The sequence below is a fragment of the Micromys minutus genome (genome assembly GCF_963924665.1).
Source record: "Micromys minutus genome assembly, chromosome: 15".
NCBI lineage: Eukaryota > Metazoa > Chordata > Mammalia > Rodentia > Muridae > Micromys > Micromys minutus.
The window spans coordinates 29142007-29165049 of NC_137984.1; the positions used below are offsets into that span (position 1 = coordinate 29142007).

General features: G+C 41.9%; 1 protein-coding gene across 1 annotated transcript in view; it reads right to left on the reverse strand.

Annotated features, from left to right (window-relative positions):
* The window catches only part of PRKCI (protein kinase C iota), a 54070-nt gene extending 33418 nt beyond the window's left edge, over nt 1–20652 (reverse strand). Inside the window, exon 1 of the mRNA XM_080929571.1 lies at nt 20457–20652. Within this exon, the coding sequence (XP_080785697.1) occupies nt 20457–20557 (101 nt within the window). The 5' untranslated portion in view covers nt 20558–20652. The remainder of the gene's footprint in view (nt 1–20456) is intronic.
* Between the last annotated feature and the right edge of the window lie 2391 nt (nt 20653–23043).

Consider the following 23043-nt stretch of genomic DNA (forward strand, 5'->3'; position numbering starts at 1 on the left):
CGCCATGACTTTCCTAAAAATACACTTGCTTTTTGGCACTCCAGCTAATAGTCTAAACTCTCAGTCTCCTTTTGTCTTTACTCACAGAAGACATTATTTTTACTTAAATATTTTAAATATATTTTGATCCTGTCGTCCCCTTCCCCAATTCCTCCTCAATCTGTGCTTTGTTCAGCCATCAGCAGAGACGCTTCTTCCTGCAGCAGCTGGGAACTGAGTCCCACAGCCAGACACTATGCATTGAGAGAGTCTGTGGAACTCTCGGCCCTAAATGAGATGTGTCCATCAAATCCCTGCCCTCAGAACTCAGGGAACTGAGGAAGAGGAGGCAGAAAGAGTGTAAGAGGAGCATCAAGAAATCCTTCTAGACACACAGGGCTGGCACGCACATGAGCTCACAGAGACTATGGCAGCATGCACAGGGCCTGCCTGCATGAGTCTGTACCGGATGGGGTCCTAGAGCTGAAAGGGAAGGGACTTCTGGGCTGGGCTTTGGTGGGGTTCCTGTGTGCGCCAACCTGGGTGTCTCTGCATCTATGTACTCTTGTACTTTTCCTTATCTCCTTATTCTTATTTGGTTGTTTGTCATGTTTGGTCAGTTTGTTTTTATTTATCCTACTATATTTCATTATTATTCTTTAGATGGCTGTTTTCTGAGAGACAGAAAGGTTATGGATCTGGATAAAATAAGGGGAGGAGCAGAAGGAGGAGAAACTATAATCGAAGTACACTGTATAAATGGTCTTTTTCAATCAAAGAAAAGCAAATAACACAAGTTTTTCTTAGACTATATTTGGATCATGGTTCCCCCTCCCCCAAGTCCTTCCCACCTAACTTCTTGCTCTTTTCGTTTCCCACTCCCACCCCCTCAAACAACAACATAAAAAACCGAAAAACCAGTAAGACAAAATACCTAAACAAAGCTCCACCAGATCAATCATGAAATCTGTCTTATTCATCCAGTTTCCTAAGCACGGGACCAGCCTGGAGTGTGGTTCAAATATCTGGTGATGCTTCACTGGAGAAACTAATTTTCCTGTTCCCAAGTCAGCTGCAAAAGCTTTTCAGTTAGGGGACAAAGTGGAGACTTGTGTCCACTCCCCTTCTCAGTGCTGAGATTTTTGTCTAGTGTAACCCTGTGCAGGCTTTAGGCATGCTACCACAGTCTGAAAAACAGAACTTCCTTGGATTCACCCACCACCTCTGGCTCTTACACCCTTTCTGAGTCCTCTTCCACACGGCTTCCTGAGCCTTGAAGGAAAGGTCCGATAAAGACATTTTGGAAGTGTGCATTCTGAAGCCTCCTCAAGATAATCTCAGTGACATTGCTCTGGTCTCTTCCTCCTCCTCCTTCTTCCCCACACCACCTCTGAACTTTAGTTCTCTTTATCTCTATATGCATGTCTTCTGTAGTTATGACTGTGATATTTAAGACTCTAGATTTCAAGGGATGAACTTGACACATACCTTTAATTCTGGCACTCAGGAGGAGGCAGGAGGATCCCTGTGAGTTTGAGGTATCCTGGTCTACAGAGTGAATTTGAGGACAGCCTAAGCTACACAGAGAAACCCTGTCTCAGAAGATATAAATAAGCAGATAGATAGACCAGTAGGTAGGTAGATAGAACGACTGATCGATCTGGATCTCATTTTAACTTCTTTTTAAAACTAGATCCTACCACCCAATATAAATAATCTACTACAGACTCTAGTCTACTCACAATCTCACATACTCAAGGTCTGAACCACACAAGTCTACTCCTGACAGTCCCTCAAATTAAGGCTCAGTCTATGCAGAAAGAAGCACCATCAACATCATATTCTATTCAATTTGCCAACTACACAATGACTTCTAATTCTAAACCAGTCTTATATTCTTTTAATTAATTAGCATATTGACAACACATCTCTAAGTTATAAACAACTAAAAGCTAAACTTCTTGGACTTGTAAATACATTCATATTACTATTAACATAACAGGAGCTCAAGGCTGTTGTGCTATAGAAATGCAGGAAATGCAGAAAAAAGTTTCTACAGAAAGTCATTTTCCATTAAACACACTTTTGACAAGGGATTATTTTATTATTAGTATTATAAACATTCATAGAATTATTTCACTTTTTATAGTGGGGTCTCACAATGTAGCCTTGCCTGCCCTGGAACTTGCTATGTAAACCAGGCTGGCCTAGAGTTCACAGATGCGCCTGCTTGATTTCTGGTTGCTTGGATCAAAGGTGTGTCCCACAATATCCTATGTCTAGCTTTATAGGACAATAAGTCACAAGTGTTTAAGCAATCATTATTATTAAGCAATCATCTTATTCAAACTTTATAATGTCTATATAAACATTATATCTCACCTGACAGAATTTAAATGGCAAACCACAAGGTCATAACAGTGTTTTTGACAGAAGCAAAGGAACTCAAATCCAAATCCTAATCTAAAGGATCCTGAAAGTGAGTCTGTGCTGACCTGCTCTTCTCAGCCGCCAGCAGATGCCCCCAGCAGCAATGGAGGACCGAGCATTTCAGTGCTGCTGGTGCTGCCATCACACTGTCTCCTGTTATCAGCCCCTTCAAAGATCTGACTCCCTCACCCAGACAAACCCCCATTCTTGGAACAGCCTGATGGAATATGAAGGCCCCAGGTCCAACTCAGAGGACCTCTCAAAGGCCAGCTCATCCTGTAAAGGTCCTGGCAAATACTGAAATTTCAGGGCAGCTTGATTTTTTTCTACCTATGCCTGTGCTCTGGCTTGAATGTCTCCTCCAGAATTCATGGTGTAACTTAATCTCCACTGTGGTGACTGTGAGAGGAGGGACATGCTTGGTGTGGTGCTGCATGCCTTTAATCCCACTCAGGAACTCCGTGAGTTCAATACTAGCCTCATCTATAGAGTAAGTTCCAAGCAAGCCAGCTCTAATAGTGAGACCTAGTCAAAATGAAAAGAACAAACAGAAAAGGAAGAGAAGTGGACCTGTAGGAAAGTGATTAAGGTACGGTTTGATTAAGGTTTGGTCCTCATGGATTAGTGTCTTTACAAGGCTGGAGGCAACTACTGGGAGCCCTGTTCTGCTCTCTATGCCTGCCACTAATGTGAGGAAAAGAGAAAACAGTGCCATCCTGGACGGAGAAATAAGAGCTTCACCTAGATAGCACATCTGTTTGTGCCATACCTTCCAGCTCCTGAACTGAGCATTACTTCCTGTGTAGATTATGCTTTCTGTTACATTGTTACAGAAGCATAGACAGACTCTCGAAGCCTCCTTTTACCTTCTCCATAACCGCTGATCATAGGAGCACTCTTAAATAACCTCACCCACGCTCACTGCCTGACCCATGCCTTTCCACAGCAGAGGCCAGGCAGTGCTTAGTGCTCCCATTTGATTTGGTAAACTCTCCACATGCAATACTCACAAACAACAAGAATGAGTTTATTATGTCCTCTGTCTGGAGATATTAGTCCAAGATGAAAGTCCCTTAGCTGTACTGTCCGGGCAGCTCCAACTTCTGTTTCAAAGACTTGCAGCTTCCAGTTGTGTCCTCAGAAACAGGCCTTAACTGCCTTACTTCACAGGTACTAATCCCATTCATGAGAGCCAATGCAACTTTCAATAGGTCCCTCCCCTTTTAATACGTTTTGTGTCAATTTCAACAATAAATTATACAGGGGTGTAGACACAAATATTCAGACCACTACAGTATATAAAAGATTTGGATCTATTATTTTTTTAGAAAAAACTGTAATTGACATAGCTTTGTTTTTAAGAGCCTGGCTAGTGAACACTCTAATCCTTGATTTAAACCTTAGTTTTGGGCACAGAGAGATGGCTCAGTAGTTAAGAGCACTTGTTGCTCTTCCAGAGGACCCAGGTTGGTTTTCCAAGACTCAAAACTGCAGGTAACTAACTAATTCCAGGGGATCTGATGCCTCTGGCCTCTTCATGGCACACATAAACTCATGTAGGCATGTACACATATATACATAATCAAATAAATGCTAAGGCTCAGAGATGGCTCAGCTGTAAGTACACTCGGGCTCAGTTCTGAGCATACACATGATTATCTCTAACTCCGGGGAATCTGATGGTCTCTTTGACCTCAAGGCATGCACATGATACACATACATACATGCATGCATACATACACACAGGCAAATATACTCTCACACACATAAAATAAAGTAAACCTAGTGTTTTAAACAAATCTTTAAAAAATAATTTAGTTCACTTAAATACATGATGTTAATCTTTATTCTTCAGGTAAAATAAATCACACACACACACACACACACACACACACACACACACACACAGAGAGAGAGAGAGAGAGAGAGAGAGAGAGAGAGAGAGACAGTCTCTAAACTAAACATACTGTTTATGTTAGTCAGTTCCTGACTAAACATAGTATCCAGGAAGCCAGGCATTTTGTCGTATATTGCCAACACCCAAAGCAATGTCTGCCTACAGTGGATCTCCAGTGAATCTATGTTAAGCAAAGATGTCAGTCCTCCATAGTGAATGAACAGAACATAGTAAGTAGTCACAGTAAGATCGTGACATGCAAACCCAGGCTACTACATTTAAATCGAAGCTCTCTATCACTTTCCATATTTCTGTGTGACCTGATGTAGGTGATGTCAAAGCGATACATGATTGGACAGTAGAGAGTGGGGCGAGGACAAAGGTTTTATAAAGTGGGAGAAAGGAGGAAGGAAGGAGAATCAAGATGGAGATGGCAGAGGAGAATGGTTCAGATGGAGGTGAACTAGATTGATTTTCTCTTGTCTAGGTGGGCGGTTTATATCTTTATTAACGGACAGTGAATTTATTGTTCAGATGGATTATGGGTTGAGAATTTAACATATAAATCTATTTGATAAATTATTGATTGTTGAGTCATGATTTTACCGGGCTGTGCAGACAGTGTGGGAAAGCAATGGCTAAGAAGCAGCTGGATTGTGTGGATCCAGCTCTGTTGTCTGAGAGAAGTAAGAATGTGCGGGCCCGCTGAATGAGATGTGTGTGTGCCAGGCGTGGTAACTATCTGCCTAGTGGACTGCATGGAGAGGGCGGCTATGGACCATGTGGCAGAGTAGCAGCTGGATCTGCATGGACCATGTGGCCCCAATGGTGCCGGCACTAGCACAGGATAAAAGGTACCAGTTTTTAATATTTACCACAACAACCTGAAGTGAGTTACTTGCCTCCCCTGTGCCTTGTTTCATCCATAAAATGAGGTAATAATACCTCAGGTAATGTTATAGATTTAATAGATTAAATTAATGAATATTTTTTGTTGTTTATTATGTTGAAGTTTGAACCCAGGGTCTCAAACATGTTAGACAAGCACTGTATCACTCAAGTATAAATTTCAACCTGTGATTAATATGTTAGTACTTAAAATACTACTAAGATACAACACACTATGTATGTATTTAATAATTATAATTACATATTCATACAGTACCTTAAACAGAAGTGAAACGTCTTTAGAGAAAGTACCCCACCTTTGGAAAGTTAAACACAGGGATGCACCTACTTGAGTAGAATGCAAACAGATTTATTCCCTACTTTACCCCTCAGAGCCCACCTGTGTGACAGAAATAGGAGACAATAATTAGCAAGTTTGCAGAAAACTAAAAAGTACCAGCATCAGAGACAGGTCAGGATGACTCATACAAACCAGAACACATTCAGCCCAGATTTAGACCAGGCCAAACCATCCAGGTAAGAATCAGAGCAGCTCCACGGACACAAAATACCCCTCTCAGCAAGTCACAACACCACTCTGAACTCAGAACTCAGTTATTCGATATACTTTTAAAATCATTTTAAGGAAAACCCAGGCTGGCTTTGAATTCTTGATCCTCTTGCCTTAGCCACCCAAGTAAAAGGTTTACAGGTAGGGATAATCACAATCTTACATATTATCTGTGCAATATTTAAAAAGCCTGAGTACACATTTCCTTAAGAGACTAGATGAAGGCTGTGGTTTATCAACTATCATTCTTTGAGTTCCAGGAACTAAAACATTTAAGGAATGTTTGTGTAAACACTTCTCTGCTAGTTTACAACACTCCACAATTACCAGATCACAATTGCAATAACCAAGTTTAAAAAGCTGCGGATGAAGACATTGTGCATTCAGAAGGTGGAAAACAAATTATACACACATGATTTGTTTGTCTTTACTCTGTCATTAGCATAAATTATTTTATTGACGGCCAACAGATCTGTGTTTTACTGCAAAGAGTCCCTCAATGGCAAACTTAGGCATAGTTTGACTTAATTTGTAAAGGAAAAGAGGGGAGACATCATTAACTGTGTTAGTGGGCTTTAGAAGACTAACTAAGGAGCTCAACAAACTACTTTGTAAAATATATAACTTAAGGCTTTTCTGGGGGCTGATTGTAAAAAACAAAACAAACAAACAAAAACACAAGAAAAAGCAACATTAAGTTCTGCTACTTAAACATAAGCTTTTCTTCTGAAATTTAAGTTACTTAGAAAATGTTTTATTTGAACTTATCAATAATAATTGCCCTCACAGGATTACCCACAGATGGTAAAACCAGTGGATAAAAGGGTTCGGAGGTAGGAAAGAGTCACATAATCTCAAGTTAGTAATTATTTTAAAAGACAGTAGGACAACAGACTAGGGCTGGGGAGATGGCTCAGAAAAAGACCCAAGTTCAAACCTTCAGATTCACCTAAAGCAGGTCATGGTAACCTATATCAAGACTGGAGGGGAGATGGGAGAAACCTTGGAAGCTGGCAGGGTCCAGGTACCCAGGAGTGACCAAGAGACTCTGTCTCTCTAAGTGTGGAGATGCATGAGTTTGCATGATTTAGAGGGCAGAGGCAAGATGCTACCTCAAGAGGGAATTTGCTGCTTAATGCTGAGTTACCCTGGGAACAACCACAGTTAAAGACTGCTACAACCTCAGCACTCAGCTGTTGAAAGCAGGAAGGCTGGATGCTGTCAAACTAAGATGCAGCCCCACTCTGAATGTGGATTTCACCAACAGAATACATCAGAAGCTTGATGCCCATGAGCTTGATGTGTGTGTGTGTGTGTGTGTGTGTGTGTGTGTGTGTGTATGTGCACACACGTACGCACGCACGCAAAGACTTCCATAGACTGAGAAAGACCTAACAAGTAAATGAATTGAAAGCAAGTGGGTGCAACTGTTCTGATATCAGTTAAAGTAGACTTCAAGGAAAAAATAACGATAGGCAAGGCCACTACATGTTAATAAAAGAAATAACTTATCAAAAAGGATAAAACAAGGTTGGGTATGTAGTTGAGTTGGTAGTGTTTAATTAGCATGCACTAAGCCTTGAGTGGAGAGATGGCTCCACCCTAAGGGCATTTGCTGCTCTTTTAGAAGAGCAGAGTTCAGTTCTTAATAACCACACCAAGTGACTCACAAATCTAGAGGACCTGACACCACCCTTTTCTGGCCTCCCTTTTGACAACAAGCATACACATGGTGTGTATGTACATACAAAGCAGGCAAAATGCTCATACACATAAACTTAAAAACAGTTTTCAAAGCCCTTGATTTGATACCCATACCACACAAACCAAGGCATGGTGTGTGAGGTAGAGGCAGGAAGGTCAGGGTCAAGGTCACCTTCAGCTATAGCAGGTTTCCAGATCACCCTGGGATACCTGAAACTGGGTTTAGATGGATGGATGGATGCATGCATGGAAAAATTGTAGCCACATATGCATTAAATACTAGAGTTTCTAATTTTATAAGTAATACTATTGGGTATAAAAGGTCCCAGAAGTTCTGATACAATAATAGAGGGTGACTTCATTACCCCAATTACATCTTTAGAGAGGTCATCCAAATTAAAAATAACCAATAAACTTCAATTAAACTAGATTACAGAACAAATGGCCTTCACAGATGTACAGATTATCTCATCAAACAGAAAAGAGACACATTCTCAGAAATGGACTACAATCTAGATCACAGCAGTCTTAGAAAAGGCAATACAATATTTTTTTTCATATCATAGTGGAAATCAGAGCAATCTGAAAAAATAAATAAGAATGACAACAAACTAACCCAAAGAAGCCTCAAATTACTAAAACTGAGATAAAACAGGGAGTGATTTAAAAAAAAAAAAAAAACAAAACTCTCCTAGAAATGTAGATAATTAGAGAATACTTTGAAACATACACTCAAAAAAGATGGAAAACCTACAAGAAAGGGATAACTAGACACACATGACTCATCAAATTTAAATCAAGAAGATATGAACAACTTAAGCAACCAGACTAAAACAGTAATAAAAGTTCTCCCGCAAAGAGAAGCTCAGGAGCAGATGGATTCCCTGCTCAATTCTATCAAACCTGTGTGGATGGGCTCCCTCCATACTCTTAGAACCTGCTCACACAATGGAAACATTTGGCACACTACCATACCCACTCATTCTAGGAGGTCAAACCAGGTCAGGAAGCAACACTGAAAACTGTAGATCACTTTCCTTGATGAACACAAACTTAAGAATTCCCAACAAAATAGCTGTATGCTAAGTTTAACGACACACTAAGATTAGATGCTGTGCTCTTGTCTCTCTAGGCCTCTTGCATTCTTGCTCTCCCACCCCTACTCCTCCTCTTCTCTTTCCCTTCCGCCCATCCCTCCACGTTCTCAAGGCCGGCCTCCACCTCCCCTTCACTCCCCCCTCCCTCTGCCTCTACCACCCTCTTAACTCTCCCATGACCTGAATAACTCTATTCTGTACTATTAAAAAAAAAAAAAGATCAGATGCTGTGACCAAGCTGGTTTAATTCCAAGGATGCAATGTTGATTCAGCAAACCCAAATTATTAACTAATACAACACTTAAGTACTCTTAAGGATACAAATCACATGATCATCTCAATAGATGCAAAAAGACCCTTAACAAAGTTCAAAACACCTTGATGATAAAAGCCCTGAGGAAACTAAGAGTAGAAAAAACGAATCCCAACATAATAATCCTGTAAATGGGGTCTGTGAAGACGGCTCAGTGGTGTTTGCCGTGCATATAAGAGACCTGAATTAGTAACTAACAAAAACCTGAGTATGACAGTAAGCACTTGTAACTCCACCATCATGGAGAAGAGGACCGAGTGCTGACAGGAGGGTCCACAGGTCTGCTGTCTACCACTCTACCAAAACAACAAGCTCTAGGTTCAGTAAGACCCTATATAAATAATGAGGTGGTATGCAATCAAGAGAGCTACTTGATATCATTTGATCTATGTACATATCATAGGTGAACATACCTCATATACACACATTTACACATACACCACACATGCACACACAAATGAGTAAGTAAAGAAAGAAAAGGGGCTGTGTATGACAAATCACCCAATATTATACTAGATGGGGAAAAACTGAGAACATTTCCTTTAAAATTAAGAACAAGACATATGCTCATATTCCTATTCAGTAGTATTCAATCTTTAAGGTAGAGATGTAATGGTAACTTTAATATAAATGCATGCAGTAAATTAATACAGTGGCTGTTTTTCTTTACCCTAGCTAGTTCCCCAATAACGACACTGATTTATTTTCAATGGCCAAGATATATTTTCAACTTAAAAGCACAATAACTAGACATTATAATCCTTTTATAATCCTCTAATCTAATCTGGCTCCTCCAAGCCAAAATCCCCGAGACACTGGCATTTTTGTATGGTTTGTCCCTCTGGGCTTCAGGTGTGTTCTGCCTTGATGACTCTCTGGACCCCTTTCTCGTGATGACTTCCCTCTTCCTCTCTTTCTCTCCAGCCTCCCTTGGCTAGCAGAAGTCCTGCCCTTTCCTTCACATTGCATAGTTACTGGCTTTTTCAGCTTTTATTGACAAGGCAGAGAATGAGAATTGTTCACACAAACTTGATAGGAGATTCAAGACATGAGCATTACAATGCCGTGTCTGACTGCAGCAAGGCATAAGGGCAGAGAAATTAGCATTTGAACAGTGCAAGGGTAAACTCTACACAGTGTACAATAACATTATGCCTACAGAAAAGACATAAGAGAAAAAAGTGACGCAAGCAGGAAAGCAGAGTCAAAATCATATCAATTATAGCTTTTTCACAGCAAGATAGCAGAGATTAAAAAGAGAAAAACAACTACAAAACCAGTGGTTTTTCTATATATCAGAAATAAATCAGGAGGGGATAAATCCCATTCACAGTATCTTCTAAATAAGTAAACAAATAAATTATTCTAAACGTCATTTTAGCCAAGGACGTGAAAGCCGTCTACAGTCAACACTAAAGGTGGCGCGAGAAGATGGGAAGACGTCCATCTTCACAGACTGGCACAATTAGTAATGAGAAAATGACTGCATCACCAAGAATCTCTGGATTCAACAGAATTCCCATCAAATTCCAGTCACACTTCTTCACACAACTAGAAATCAAAATCCTGAAATTCATACAGAAACACAAACCCCCCAATAGCCAAAGCAGCCCCAAACAGAAAGAGTGAAGGTAATGTATCAGTGTCTGACCTCTACTTTACACACCACAGAGCCACAGTAACAAACCACACATTACTGGGACAGAAAAAGAAAACAGAAAGAAGCTCTCACAGCAATTGACACCTTGTTCTTAACAAAGTGTCAGAAACATACCCTGGGAAAGGACAGCCTCTTCAACAAGTGGTCCTGGGCCAAAGGCTCAGGGAACACCACCACAGAAGACAGGAGAGGGGGTGGAAAGACTGAGGTCCAGAGATCCAGCTGTGACTCTTTCCTACAAATGACAGGGAAGCTAAACCCTTATACCTCAAATAATATAGCTGACTAAAGGAGACCTAAAGGATTCCACCAACAGACATGCTAACATAGAAGAGGGAAATCTTGCCTGAACCCACCCAAGGCAAAGAACTACAAGCAATCGGGCAATTAAGGACTGCTGAGAGAGGCTCTTCCTGAGGATGAGGTTCTAATTGGTTATCCAAAACAAAGCAGTCAGCTGGGAAACCGTATGCATACAAGTAACACTGTGCAGATTCAGCAGGTTCTATTATATATTTATGTATCTATAAACACATGTATCTGCACGCACGTGTGCATGTGTGTGTGTAAAACAGTAACAAAAAAGATCATAGATCTGAGAAGGAGCAAAAGGGGAGGGAAACATGGTAGTGGTGGAAAGAAGTAGAGAGAAGGAGGAAATGATGTAATACTTTAATTTTAAGATAAAGATTTTAAAATGGTCCTAAGAAAATTGGATTTCCACATTCAATATGTAGTAAAATATAAAATATAGTAGAGAACTAAGATCTCTCTCTGCATAAAAGTCAATTGAAAGTGAAGACCCATGAGATGGCTCAGCAATTAAAGGGGCTTGCTGCAAAATCTAAGCCTGAATTTCATTCCCAGAATCCATATGATAGAGGGAACTCATAAGAGTTCTCCTCTACCTCCACACATTAACAACAGCATGTACACACACACACACACACACACACACACACACACACACACACACCAAGAATTGATAAGGAGAGATACATAAAATTAAAAACCTCCTCTTTAACAAAGGAAACAATCACCAGAGTAAAGACACAGCCCACAGAATAGAAAACAACAACCTTTGCCGACAACATATCGGACAGGACAGGAGATTAATATCTAGAATATATGAGGATTAAACTTCAAAAAAAAAAAAAAAAATCACCCCATCTAGAAAAGGGCTAATGAACTGAACAAAGTCCTCAGAAGAAATCAAAATGACCAGTAAGCACATAGAAAATGCATAACATGCTTAGCCAGCAGGAAAATGCAAATTAAAACTGCTTTGATATCCCAGTCACCCCAGCAATGCCACCAACAAGAAAACAAGCAACAGGGCTAGAGAGATAGCTCAGTGGTTATGAGCACTTATTGATCTTACGGAGTTCCTGGGTTCCAGTCTTAGCACACACATGGTGGCTCACAACCATCCTAAACTTGTCTTCCAGGTATCTGACCTCTTCTGACCTCCATGGGCCCACACAGGCCAAACACTCACACACATATGCCACATCCAAAATTTGGGAGGTGGAGCCAGGTAGAGTCAAGGTTAACCTGGTCTACAAAACCCTGTCTCAAAAACAAGAACTAATTAATTAAAACAAAAAGCAACAACTGCTGTCAGAGTGTGGGGGAAAATGAAGCCTTATACACTACTGGTGAGACTGTCAACTGGTGTGCTACTACAGGTATCAGTGTGTATGTTCCTCAGAATCTCAGAAGGGACATAGGGTATGATCTAGCTCTACCATGGTGGGCATATCCCTACAGGCCTCTAGTTCATCACAGAAACAACACACACATGCTCACTAGCACACTACTTAGGACAGTTATGAATCAGAAAAAGAAAGGCACAGAGGGAGGGAAGCGGCCTGGACATCCGCTCTCTTTAGTCACTGTTCTGCTGTGAAAGGACACCATGACCAAGGTAACTCTCATAAAGAAAAGGATTTAACTGGGGCTGACTTACAGTTTCAGAGGTTTAGTGCATTATCAGCATAGTGGGAAACATGGAGGCAGGCAGGCAGACATGGTACAGAAGGAGCTAAGAATTCTACAACCAGATCCACAGGTAGCAGGAAAAGAGACACTAGGCTTGTGAAATCCCCAAAGCCCACCTCCAGAGACACACTTCCTCCAATAAGGCCACACCTGCAGCAGTGAGTCTGGGCTACACTGCTCTGTACACACACCACCTTAAACCATCCCCTGCTACCCGGGACCCAACTGGTACCCGAATGCTTACATGGCTCATTGGCTCTCCATCCTGCAGCTCTAAATCTTATCCTCACATCACATCATGGCAATCCTCGTTTTTCTTCCCACCGAGTCCTAACCTGCCCAACTCTAAGGATCCTGCCACATGCCCAGACATTGGCTGTTGGCATCTTTATTGATCAATCAAAAACCAATTTCCAGTAAGGGTTTGGACATGAAGATTCCCGACTGAATCAAAGCATTAGAACCAATATCCAACACACGCACCTCCTAATTCTTTTCAGGTAGTGCCACTCCCTAACGACAGTGTAGTTTTTGAAGTGGTTTGGACAGATATGGTCCCCATAGACTCATGGGATTGAGTGCTTGGCCCATAGGGAGTTGCACTATTAGAAAGTGTGGCCTTGTGGGAGGAAGTGTGTCACTGTGGAGGTGGGCTTTGAGGTTATATATGGTCCAGCTGCACTCAGTGGGGCTCACAGTCCCCTTCTGCTGCCTGCGACCAAGATGGAGAACTGTCAGCTCCTCCAGCACCACGTCTGCCTGCACGTTGTCATGCTTCCCACCATGATGATAATGGACTGAACCTCTGAAACTAAGCCACCCCCAATTAAATGTTTTCTTTATAAGAGTTGCCTTGGTCATGATGTCTCAGAAGTTGGTACCAGGAACTGGGGAATCGTGCAATAGGCCTGACCATGCTTTCCTTAGGAGGAATAAATACTTTGAATTTGGAAAGTGCCACTCCCTAAAGATAGTGCATTTTTAATATGTAGAGGCCGTTTCTATCCCAACTACCATATCCATGATGAATATGATATGGATAAAGAAAACATGGTACATAGACGTAATGGAATTTTCTTCAGTCATGAAGAAAATGGAAGTCATAACATCTGCAGGAGAACAGACAGACAAATACCTCAGAATTTCTCCCACATGTAGAACATAGTTTTGAATGTATGTAGTGGAGCGGTGTGGTCATTCTAGTCGAGAGCGATGGGAAGGAAGGCAGTGGCTTTAGGAAGGGAACCAGCAGGAAGGGCAAAAGGAATGGCAGAGGGCAGGGAAGACCAATGAGGAAGAACAAAGAGCATTTGTATGAAATTGCCATGATAGGTCCACTCTGTTAAACCCTAATTTAAAAATGAAGAGTCTGGAGAGAAGGCTCAGTGGTTAAGAGCACCAGCTGCTCTTCTAGAGGTCCAGGATTCAGTTCCCAGTGACCACACGGATGCTCACAGCCATCTGTAATTCCAGTTCTAGGGGATCCAAAACATTCTTTGGGCTCCCACAGGCACCAGACATGAACATGGTAGAAATATTTACATGTAGACATACATCTTACATATAAAATAAAAATGAATCCATCTTCAAAAAGTAAAAATTAAGTAAAAACTCACAAAGCATTTTCCATTTTTCATAAGACAGAAAGTGAACATAGAAGCACAGGCACATAAAAGGGAAGGGAGTTCTTTGAAAGTTATACTCAACTTTGTGCCCGTGTTTTCTAAGCTTCAATCGTGTCTAGAACAAGGACATCACGACAACCTCCCTGAGCACTGTTGAAATATTAAAACAGTGAGTACTATGTACCTGCAACTCTTCAAAGGTACACTACATTTTTAAAGTAGCTGATGAGCATTCTCAGTTACAATTATATTTCACTAGGATAAAAGCAATACCGTATCCAGCATTGTCTATAAAATCCCAGCGAGACTGTCAGTCAGAGACGTCATTATCCTATAAACTCCAGGATGGTTGACCAAGAAATGGCTAATAAATGACAATTCAGTTTAAGCATACAAAATCTGATAGGCCAGGCCTGGTGGTCCACCTCTCTAATCCCAGCACTCAGGAGGCAGACGGAGGCAGATCTCTGAGTTTGAGGCCAGCACGGTCTTTAAAAGAACAAAACAGGAAGCTGGGGACGTAAAGCACAGTGGCATGCCCTGCAACTGCAGCTGCTTGGGAAGTTGAGGCAAGAAAATTACAGGTAGCGAGGAGTACCACAGCAGCCAGAGCACTACAGCAAGACTCCTACCAAAACAAGAAAGGATGCAGTAGCCCTAGGAGAAAGTTAAGTTTGAACAGCAATGCCCCCCACAGGCTCACTGCCTGAACATTTAGTATAGTGGGAGGCACCATTCTGAACAGTTCTGAGGACACTGGAAGGTCCATCCAGAGGAAGCAGGTCACCGAGGAAGAGGCCTCTGTACACTTTATCTATGGTCACTTCCAGCCTTGCTCTCTGCTTTTGGGCCCACTAGGATGTGATCAGCTGTCCTTTGCCACAGTTTTCTGCCATGGTGATGTTTAACTCAAGTGTATGGGGCCAAGAAATCATCAGCTGAACCCCGAGACTAGGAGCCTAAACAACTTATCCCTGCAGCCGTTTTTGTCAGATATTTTGGACACAGCAATACAAATAACAGGAGTTACAAGTTTCCATTTGTAAAAGCAAAAAATTCTTGGTTAAATGCACAATATTCAACCAAAATAAACAGCCCTGGGGAAAAAAAGATTAAATAAACGAGACTTCCCACTGCACTTCAAAACAAACTATACGCTGTAATCAAATTGTAGTATGTACAAAACAGACCTCTCCCTACACAATGGCACAGAACAGACAGTTATTTATCTACATTACAAGAAATAGTGTGTAAAAGTTATTTCAAATAAGTAGTGAAAGGAAGATTTCTTTTTAAAATGTTAGTAGAATTTTAAAACGTAAGTTGTATCACAAAACTATTAATGAGTATACCTCAAAATATAATATTGAGGAGATGATTACTTAAAACTTCACAGTACAGAAGTGTAGACTACTTGTAAATGAGAAACTAATTTACTAAGGCAACAAACCAAGGAACCACATATACAGGATAAAAAGGAGATTTAATTATACAAATCTTAAAATCTTCAGGTAAACAATAGATTAAGAAATGCCTGCCAATTTTAATAGACAAAATGCCAATGTGTCATCAACAAACTTAAAGGAAAAATAGTTAAGCTGGTGAAATGACTGTCTGGCATGCATGAGCTCCTGGGTTAGGCACCACCATGGCATAAAACCAAGGTATGGTGGCACACACCTGTTACTCCACCTCTAGGGAGATGCAGGCAGGAAAATCAGTTCAGGGTCATTCTCTGCCACTGAGGAAGTTATAAGTCAGAGTCAGCATGTAACATGGGACCTTGTGTAAAAAAAGAAGTAGAGGGAGAGAAGAAGGAAAAGAAGGGGAGAGGGAGGAAGGGAAGGAGAGAGAACACATACCAAAAATGTGACCAAACACCTTATAATCCCAGCACTCAGGCATCACAGCCAGGAGGACGGACAGGTCAAGGCCAGCCTGGGTTACTTGAGTTTGAGGCCAGCTAACCACCCAGAGACCACCCAGGAGGGAGGGGTAGGGAGGAAAGGAAGCACCTCTCCCTCTAGGGGAGAGTCTCTGGGCAGCTGCTGCCTTCTGCTGCTTCTTCGGCCCTTCAGTGTACACGTGCTCATCTCAGGCCCCACTAGTTCCTCAGAGCAGACAAGCTGTTGATCTCAGCATTCCAAATTCAAGATTTCCAAGGGTGCTTTTCTCTTTGGCCAGGCTGTGGGCCAGCTACCCCTTGGAGCTGGCTGCCACTCCACCCTCACGGCCCTTTTGAAGGTCTTATGTGGTCCATGTTGTCCTCTAACTGACCTATGCAGCCAAGGATGCGCTTGAGAAGTCCTAACCCGCCTGCTTCCGTTACAGGCAGGCATCACCATCCTGGATTTAATGTGGTGTTTGGCTTTGTGCACACTAGGCAAGCACTGTACCAGCTGAACTACAATCAGCTCCAACAACTGAAGGTGCACAGCTAAACTAATTTTGCAATACTTTAAAAAAACAAGACCTGACAGGACTTGTTCACTCTGAGGGGAAAAAAATGCAAACAGCTCTCCATTCCAAATCCGCAGAGTCAATCCTGGGCTGTGAACACAGCTCAGTAATAGAGCGGCTGCAGACAGGGGTATGATCCCTTGCACTGCCAAAACCAGTTATTGTTCACAGAAGGAATCCTCTGGGCTGCAGTCACTGTTCAACAACAATGGCTTATAACTCACTTTTTACAAGTTTTCTGCCAAATTCCAAAACACAGACAATGTAAAGATATGAGTGGCCCAGTCATTACCTGGTTAAATTCTATCCCACAAGTACCTTTATACAAGGATTAGCGCACAATGTCAATCTACCACTAAAAAAACCTGTTTCTCTTCCTCCAACCTAACTGTAAGGACTAAAGAGGAAGTTCCCATGCTGAGAAAAGGGGTACAGACCACGGGACCAGCACTATGCTCAAGCCAGATTCTTGGTGCCTTTACAAACTAGAAAATTCTCCTACTTCGGAAAATTAAAGAAAAAAAAAAGTCAAATGATATGCCTCTTATATCTAGGAGGACACACACGTCCCCTAAAAATAAAACACATTTGAAAAGAGAGGATAATTCATTCACTAAAAATATTCAAAGATTCAACCTTCACTGGGAAGAAATACTGTTAGGAGGAAGAAGGGTAAGGATTCGGAATAGCCATCTTTCGAAAGAGCGAATGCAAAGAAATTTTCTTTGCAGGGTTGTTTTTGTTGCTGACATAAAAACCTCATGTAGCCCAGGCTGGTCCCAAACTTGCACTTCTGGCCTTCCTATTTCCACCTCCTGAGTGGTGGGATTCCAGTGGCCCGTGTACCAGGTTTATTGCAGTGCTGGAGATGAAACCCACGGCCTCGTGCACAGTAAGCAAGCACTCCTCCAACTATATCCCCAGCCCAAAACACAACCTCCAAGTGCAATCCCTCCTTTATTTCCAGTACAAGAGAAAGGGAGTCTACTTTGGAATCATATATGGGATTTGTTACAACATATTTATTAGCTGTCCTTGCTAGTGACTCATTCTAGTCCCATTGATGCTAATAAGCAGCTGGCTGTAACGTAACTACCAGTTTAGATTACTGTTAATAAACATATAATCTTAACATCTAACTCAGAAAAAAGAAAATGGCACAGTTGTGAGTACTGAGGTTGCCCTCAGAGGAGGCTTGAAAAGAGTGTAGTATTAGGTCAGGTCCATTGATTACAGAGCACTAAAAACATTCGGTTATGTGTGCCTGCCTTTAGTAAAAAATTCCTAAACTTTAAAAGATTAATTAAATTAAATTAATTAAAGTGTCTTGAGAAATTTTTAGACAAAAAAACCCCATATATCCGTATTCTCATTTTCTTTATTTTAATAATTAGAGCAATAAATAAAGGAAATCCATATGGAATACATGCATTCCTAGAGTTCAACATACTGATTTTTTTCCAAAGAAAATTTTGGAAGTGATTTACATGATGTGCCTATTTTCACTGTCAAACTAATTCAAATATGGGAAAAATGAAAAAGCATTAATCCCTTGATCTTTCAGAGCCACTGGAAGCTAAGTATAGTAAGTAAAAAACTAAAAACAGTCGCTGAACAACCAAAATTTAAGACAGAAGACAGAAGGTACTATATACCATAATGTTCATCTTTCAGTGGAAGTAATTGATAAATAGTATCTAAAGATGATCCCTCAAAAAACATAAATGTGGGCTGGAGAGATGGCTCAGTGGTTTAGAGCTCTGACTGTGCTCTTTCAGAGGTCCTGAGTTCAATCCCCAGCAACCACATGGTGGCTCATAACCATCTGTAATGGGATCTGATGCCCTCTTCTGGTGTGTCTGAAGACAGCTACAATGTACTCATATAAATAAAATAAATAAGTCTTAAAAAAGAGAAAGAAACATAAAATGCAACTTTTTTGAGATTTATTTGTGTGTGTGTGTGTGTGTGTGTGTGTGTGTGTGTGTGTGTGTGTGCTGAGTACACTCATGTAGATGTCAAGTAGCCAGAAGAACTAGAGTGGCAGAAGTTGTGAGCTACCGAACACAGGTTCTTCGAACACAGTTTGGGAACTCTGGAAGAATAGCAAGTCTCTTAATGGCAGCACCATCTCTCCAGCCCCATAAATGCAACCTTTAAAACAATAAATGCAACCTGAAGAACCACGAGTTAGCCACCAACAGTAGAGCCTGTGGAGACTATAGGGTGAGAAGCCACACTTTTACACCTCTACACAATATGCATTTCCTTACCATGGGCATGGATGTATACTGAACTCTGGTTTGTAAACCTGTCAACTAGACAGCTTCTTTAAAAATCCACTGTATTTCCTTCTCTACTCTAAAGCAACATTTCTCAACTCATGGATCTAGACCCCTTTTGGTGGTGGTGGTGGTGGTGGGGGGGATCCAACAGGACTTGCCTAAGAGCATCTGAAAACACAGATATTTACATTACAATTCCTAACAGTAGCAAAATTACAGTTATAAGGTAGCAACAAAAATAATCTGGGGCACCACAAAATGAAGAACAGTACTAAACAGTCACAGCATTGAGAACCACGCTCTAAAATAAATATTTCTCCAATTATCAGAAAGTTGTGTGTTTGTCCTTAGAAGGGTAGTTGTGACTATTAATCTTGGGAAATTTGTTCACAGCTAACCATGAACCAAAATGGCTTAAAGCAGCTATTATGACCACTACCAACTTTATAAAAAATTCAGATAAAAATTTTAATGCGTTTTCAAAGACTATTTTAAAGTCAAAGCCTCTTCTTCTCTTTGTTTTAAGTCAAAAGAACACTGTCTACTGCAAATTCTACAAAGTAGTCCCGAATCAGTCAATGTCAGCGGCTGAAAGATAACACAAACCTAAGTCAGGCCTTACGTATGCACATTGAGACATGTGGAACTCCAGTTTTCTTCAAAGGAAAACAAGAAAGAAACATGAAGGTCTGTTATCTCCCCGGATCCCCTCAGGAATGTGAAAGCAGGCACACAGCTCTCTTAACCTTGTAGTACTTGAAGCTTTTAAAAGCAATTTATTTCTGCCTAGACAAGCAGTGAGGTCTTCTGCTAATCACTGCTCTCCAGTCTTTATGCTCACACTAGCCTTTCACCTCAACAGAGATCCTAAATTATTTCAAACCACAAACTGAATTCAAAGGGGAGGAAGAACTTCGTGACAAGTCATGCTAGAAAATGACTTGGCTGTGACCTCAGAACTGGATTACTTTTGTCAGAGACATTAGTTTAAACGTCTGGCAATCAAGTGGAGTAAAGAGTGTTTCTAGAATTTAAAGCCCTGACTTCTCACCTTTTCCTATCTCGCCCTAACTCCCAAAATGTGGGTCGGCATATTTGCCCCTTAATTCTGACCACAACTAAGGATCCAGTGCACAGCCTTTAAAAAGTATCGACTTTGGTACTAACTCTTAACACCTATACCAGTTCTCTGACCATACTCCAGACATATTTCATGAACTCTCCCACGGCGAAGGATAGATATAAACCTGATTTACAAAACCGGAGGCTTCAGGCCTGACTGTAATGAAAGGAACCAGCTAACCAAGCAGTCCAGGCTTGCGAACCCACAGCAGTGAGTGAACAGAGGCTTCCCTCGAAATCCTCAATCCACCCCAGTGCCGAAACAGTTGCAAATTTCCCCGTCAGCTGATTTGTCCTCCCCTCCGGTTGCACCCACTCTCCTCCGCCGACTCCTGGGCGACCTACACTCATTCGTCCCGGGTGCCACCAACCGCGCCCCTCGCCGCCCCCATGATCGCTCCGGCCCCTGACCGCCAACACTCACCCGCGGTAGTAGGCTTTCACCCGGACCTGGTGGGAATGGTCCCCGCCGCCGCCGCACGCGACCGTGTGGGACATGGTGCTGCTGTCCCTCTGGGTCGGCATCTCCTCACTCCCCCGCCTCGCCGCAGGAGGCCGAGGGGGTCGGGGCAGCGCCGGGCGCCGCGAGGGTCTCGGCCTCCCGAGCCTTTCGGGAAGCCGTGGCCGCCCACCCCGCCGACCAACACGCCTAGCCCGCGGCGTAGACCGAGCGAAGAGGTCGCTCGCCGCCACAGCCCGAGCCCCGGCGCTCCTCCCTCCGCCCTGCACAACACGCCTCCCGCCACGGCTCCTCCCACCGCGCTCACTCCCAAGACCGCATTCCGCGGCAGGGCGGGCTCAGGCGCCGGCGAGGCCCGGCGCTCTCAACCTTACGGGGGGAGGAGAGGCTAGCAGAGGGAATGGGATCCACCGGCCTACCACCAGATGCTCTGAAATGGGGGCATCCTTGAATATTCTTGACAAATTATAAAAAGTGGCCTTTAAACAGAAAATTTTCTACAAAAAAAACCCACTGGGCACCCACAGTCAAGGTTGTTCCCTCTATTCTTCTATTTGGTCTCGTCCCAGCTGGCCCGCCACGCTTCCGGGATGTATTTGCTGCGCAGAATTCTGGGATTTTGAGTTCCGGTGGGATTCTGGGACTTGTTCCTTAAGTGTAGGGTACCGCGTTTTCTATCTTGTGCTTCTCGGTTGCGGGCACGAAAGTCCTGAAAACAGCTTGGATATCTGAGGGCACTGGAAACATGGCTTCGTCAAGATATAGAGTCTATTTCCAGTTAAATTCTCCATGTCAATTTCATCGATCGTTGAAATTAAACAGTGCCCTTTTGGGGGAACAAGATTTGATTACCTGCTCGGCAAATTCTTTATGGGGAGAATTTAATAATACAGGTAACAAAAGCATTAATGAATGCGACGAAAGAAGAAACTTAATTGGGAGATACCACAGAAGAGAGACTTCTTCAAGGCTCCCATAGCCCCCCCAGCCCCCACCCCCGTATATTGCCATTCTATAGAACAAAGTGCCCAGTGAACATTTAACTAGTTTATCAGTTCATTAGCGTTTATTTGACTCACACTAGCTAGTAGAGAATTAGAAATAATCAGTGCTTGTAACTTACTTTCAGACTTCCTCGGATCTTGGCTGTGTCACTTAACTTACTCTACCCTGATGGCAGCTTGACTCCAGATCAGCCTAGATAGCAACATGTGCAAAGAGATTAAATAAGCAAAGACACGGCTTTCTTTTTGTTGTTTGTTTGTTTTGGTTGGTGAAAGGTTTTCTCTTTAAAGCTGTCTTGGAACTCATTCTGTAGAGCAGGCTAGACTCACAGATTTGCCTGCTTCTGCCTCTTGAGTCTTGGGATTAAGGGCATGCGTGTGTCACCACTACCCAGCGGTTTTCTTTATAATTATAAATTAGATTTGGTTACTTGCCTCATCAGAGATACCATATACAACACTTAGCTTCATCCAACATCCACAAATTTGGAGTATGTGAAAACTCCCACTAAATAACATACCTTTAAAAACATAATTAGAGGCCTCATAATCATGTGAAATATGGTCTGATTGCTATCAACTGTCATATCTAAAATAAGATGGTCATTTTAAAAAATTATTTTATGTATGAGCACCACACGTGCCTGGTTCCTGCAGAGGCCAGAAGAGGGCGCCAGATTCCCTGGAACAGGCGTTTCAGATGATTGTGAGCTGTGGTTCAGTGCCGGGAATCAAACCCAGGATCCCAGGAGGAACGAGCAGTTCCTTTAACTACTGAACCATCTCTCCAGTCTGAGATAGTCCATTTTTAATTGCATTACTGAAACTTTTATGCTTTGAGACAAGTTTAGAATTATATAAAGCTCTAGAAAAACTGATATATAAGGACTAGATATTTATAAAGAAAAGGTAATTCACAGAAAATTCTTTTTTAAAAAAATTCTTATTCCTGGCCTGGAGAGGTGGCTCAGCAGTTAAGAGCACTGAGTGCTCTTGCAGAGGTCCTGAGTTCAATTCCCAGAAGCCACATGGTGGCTCACAAACATCTGTAATGGGATCTGATGATCTATTCTGGTGTGACTGAAGACACCTATAGTGTATTCACATACATTAAATAAATCTTTAAAAACAAATCTTTGTTTAAAAAAAATTCTTATTCCTTACAACTTTTGAAAAAAAAATCTGTCACCATTGGCTTCATAATATGGTTTTAAAAGTGGCCACTGTTAAAGAATTTTTAAACTACTTACTGTGTTAACTATACGAATCTGTAACTATAATTTTTATAAATAGCACCATACACACGCGCATGCGCGCGCGCGCGCGCACACACACACACACACAAATCCCTTTTCTTAAAAATGATATAAAAATAATTATTACAGAGGTTGAAGAGATGGGTCAATAGTTTAGAGAACTCACTGTTCTTCTAGAGGACCTGGGGGCCTTGTCCCAGCAACCACATAGCAGCTCACAATGGTGTGTTACTCCAATTTCAGGGAATCTGATGCCCTCTTCTGGCTTTTGTGGGCACCAGGCACAGATAT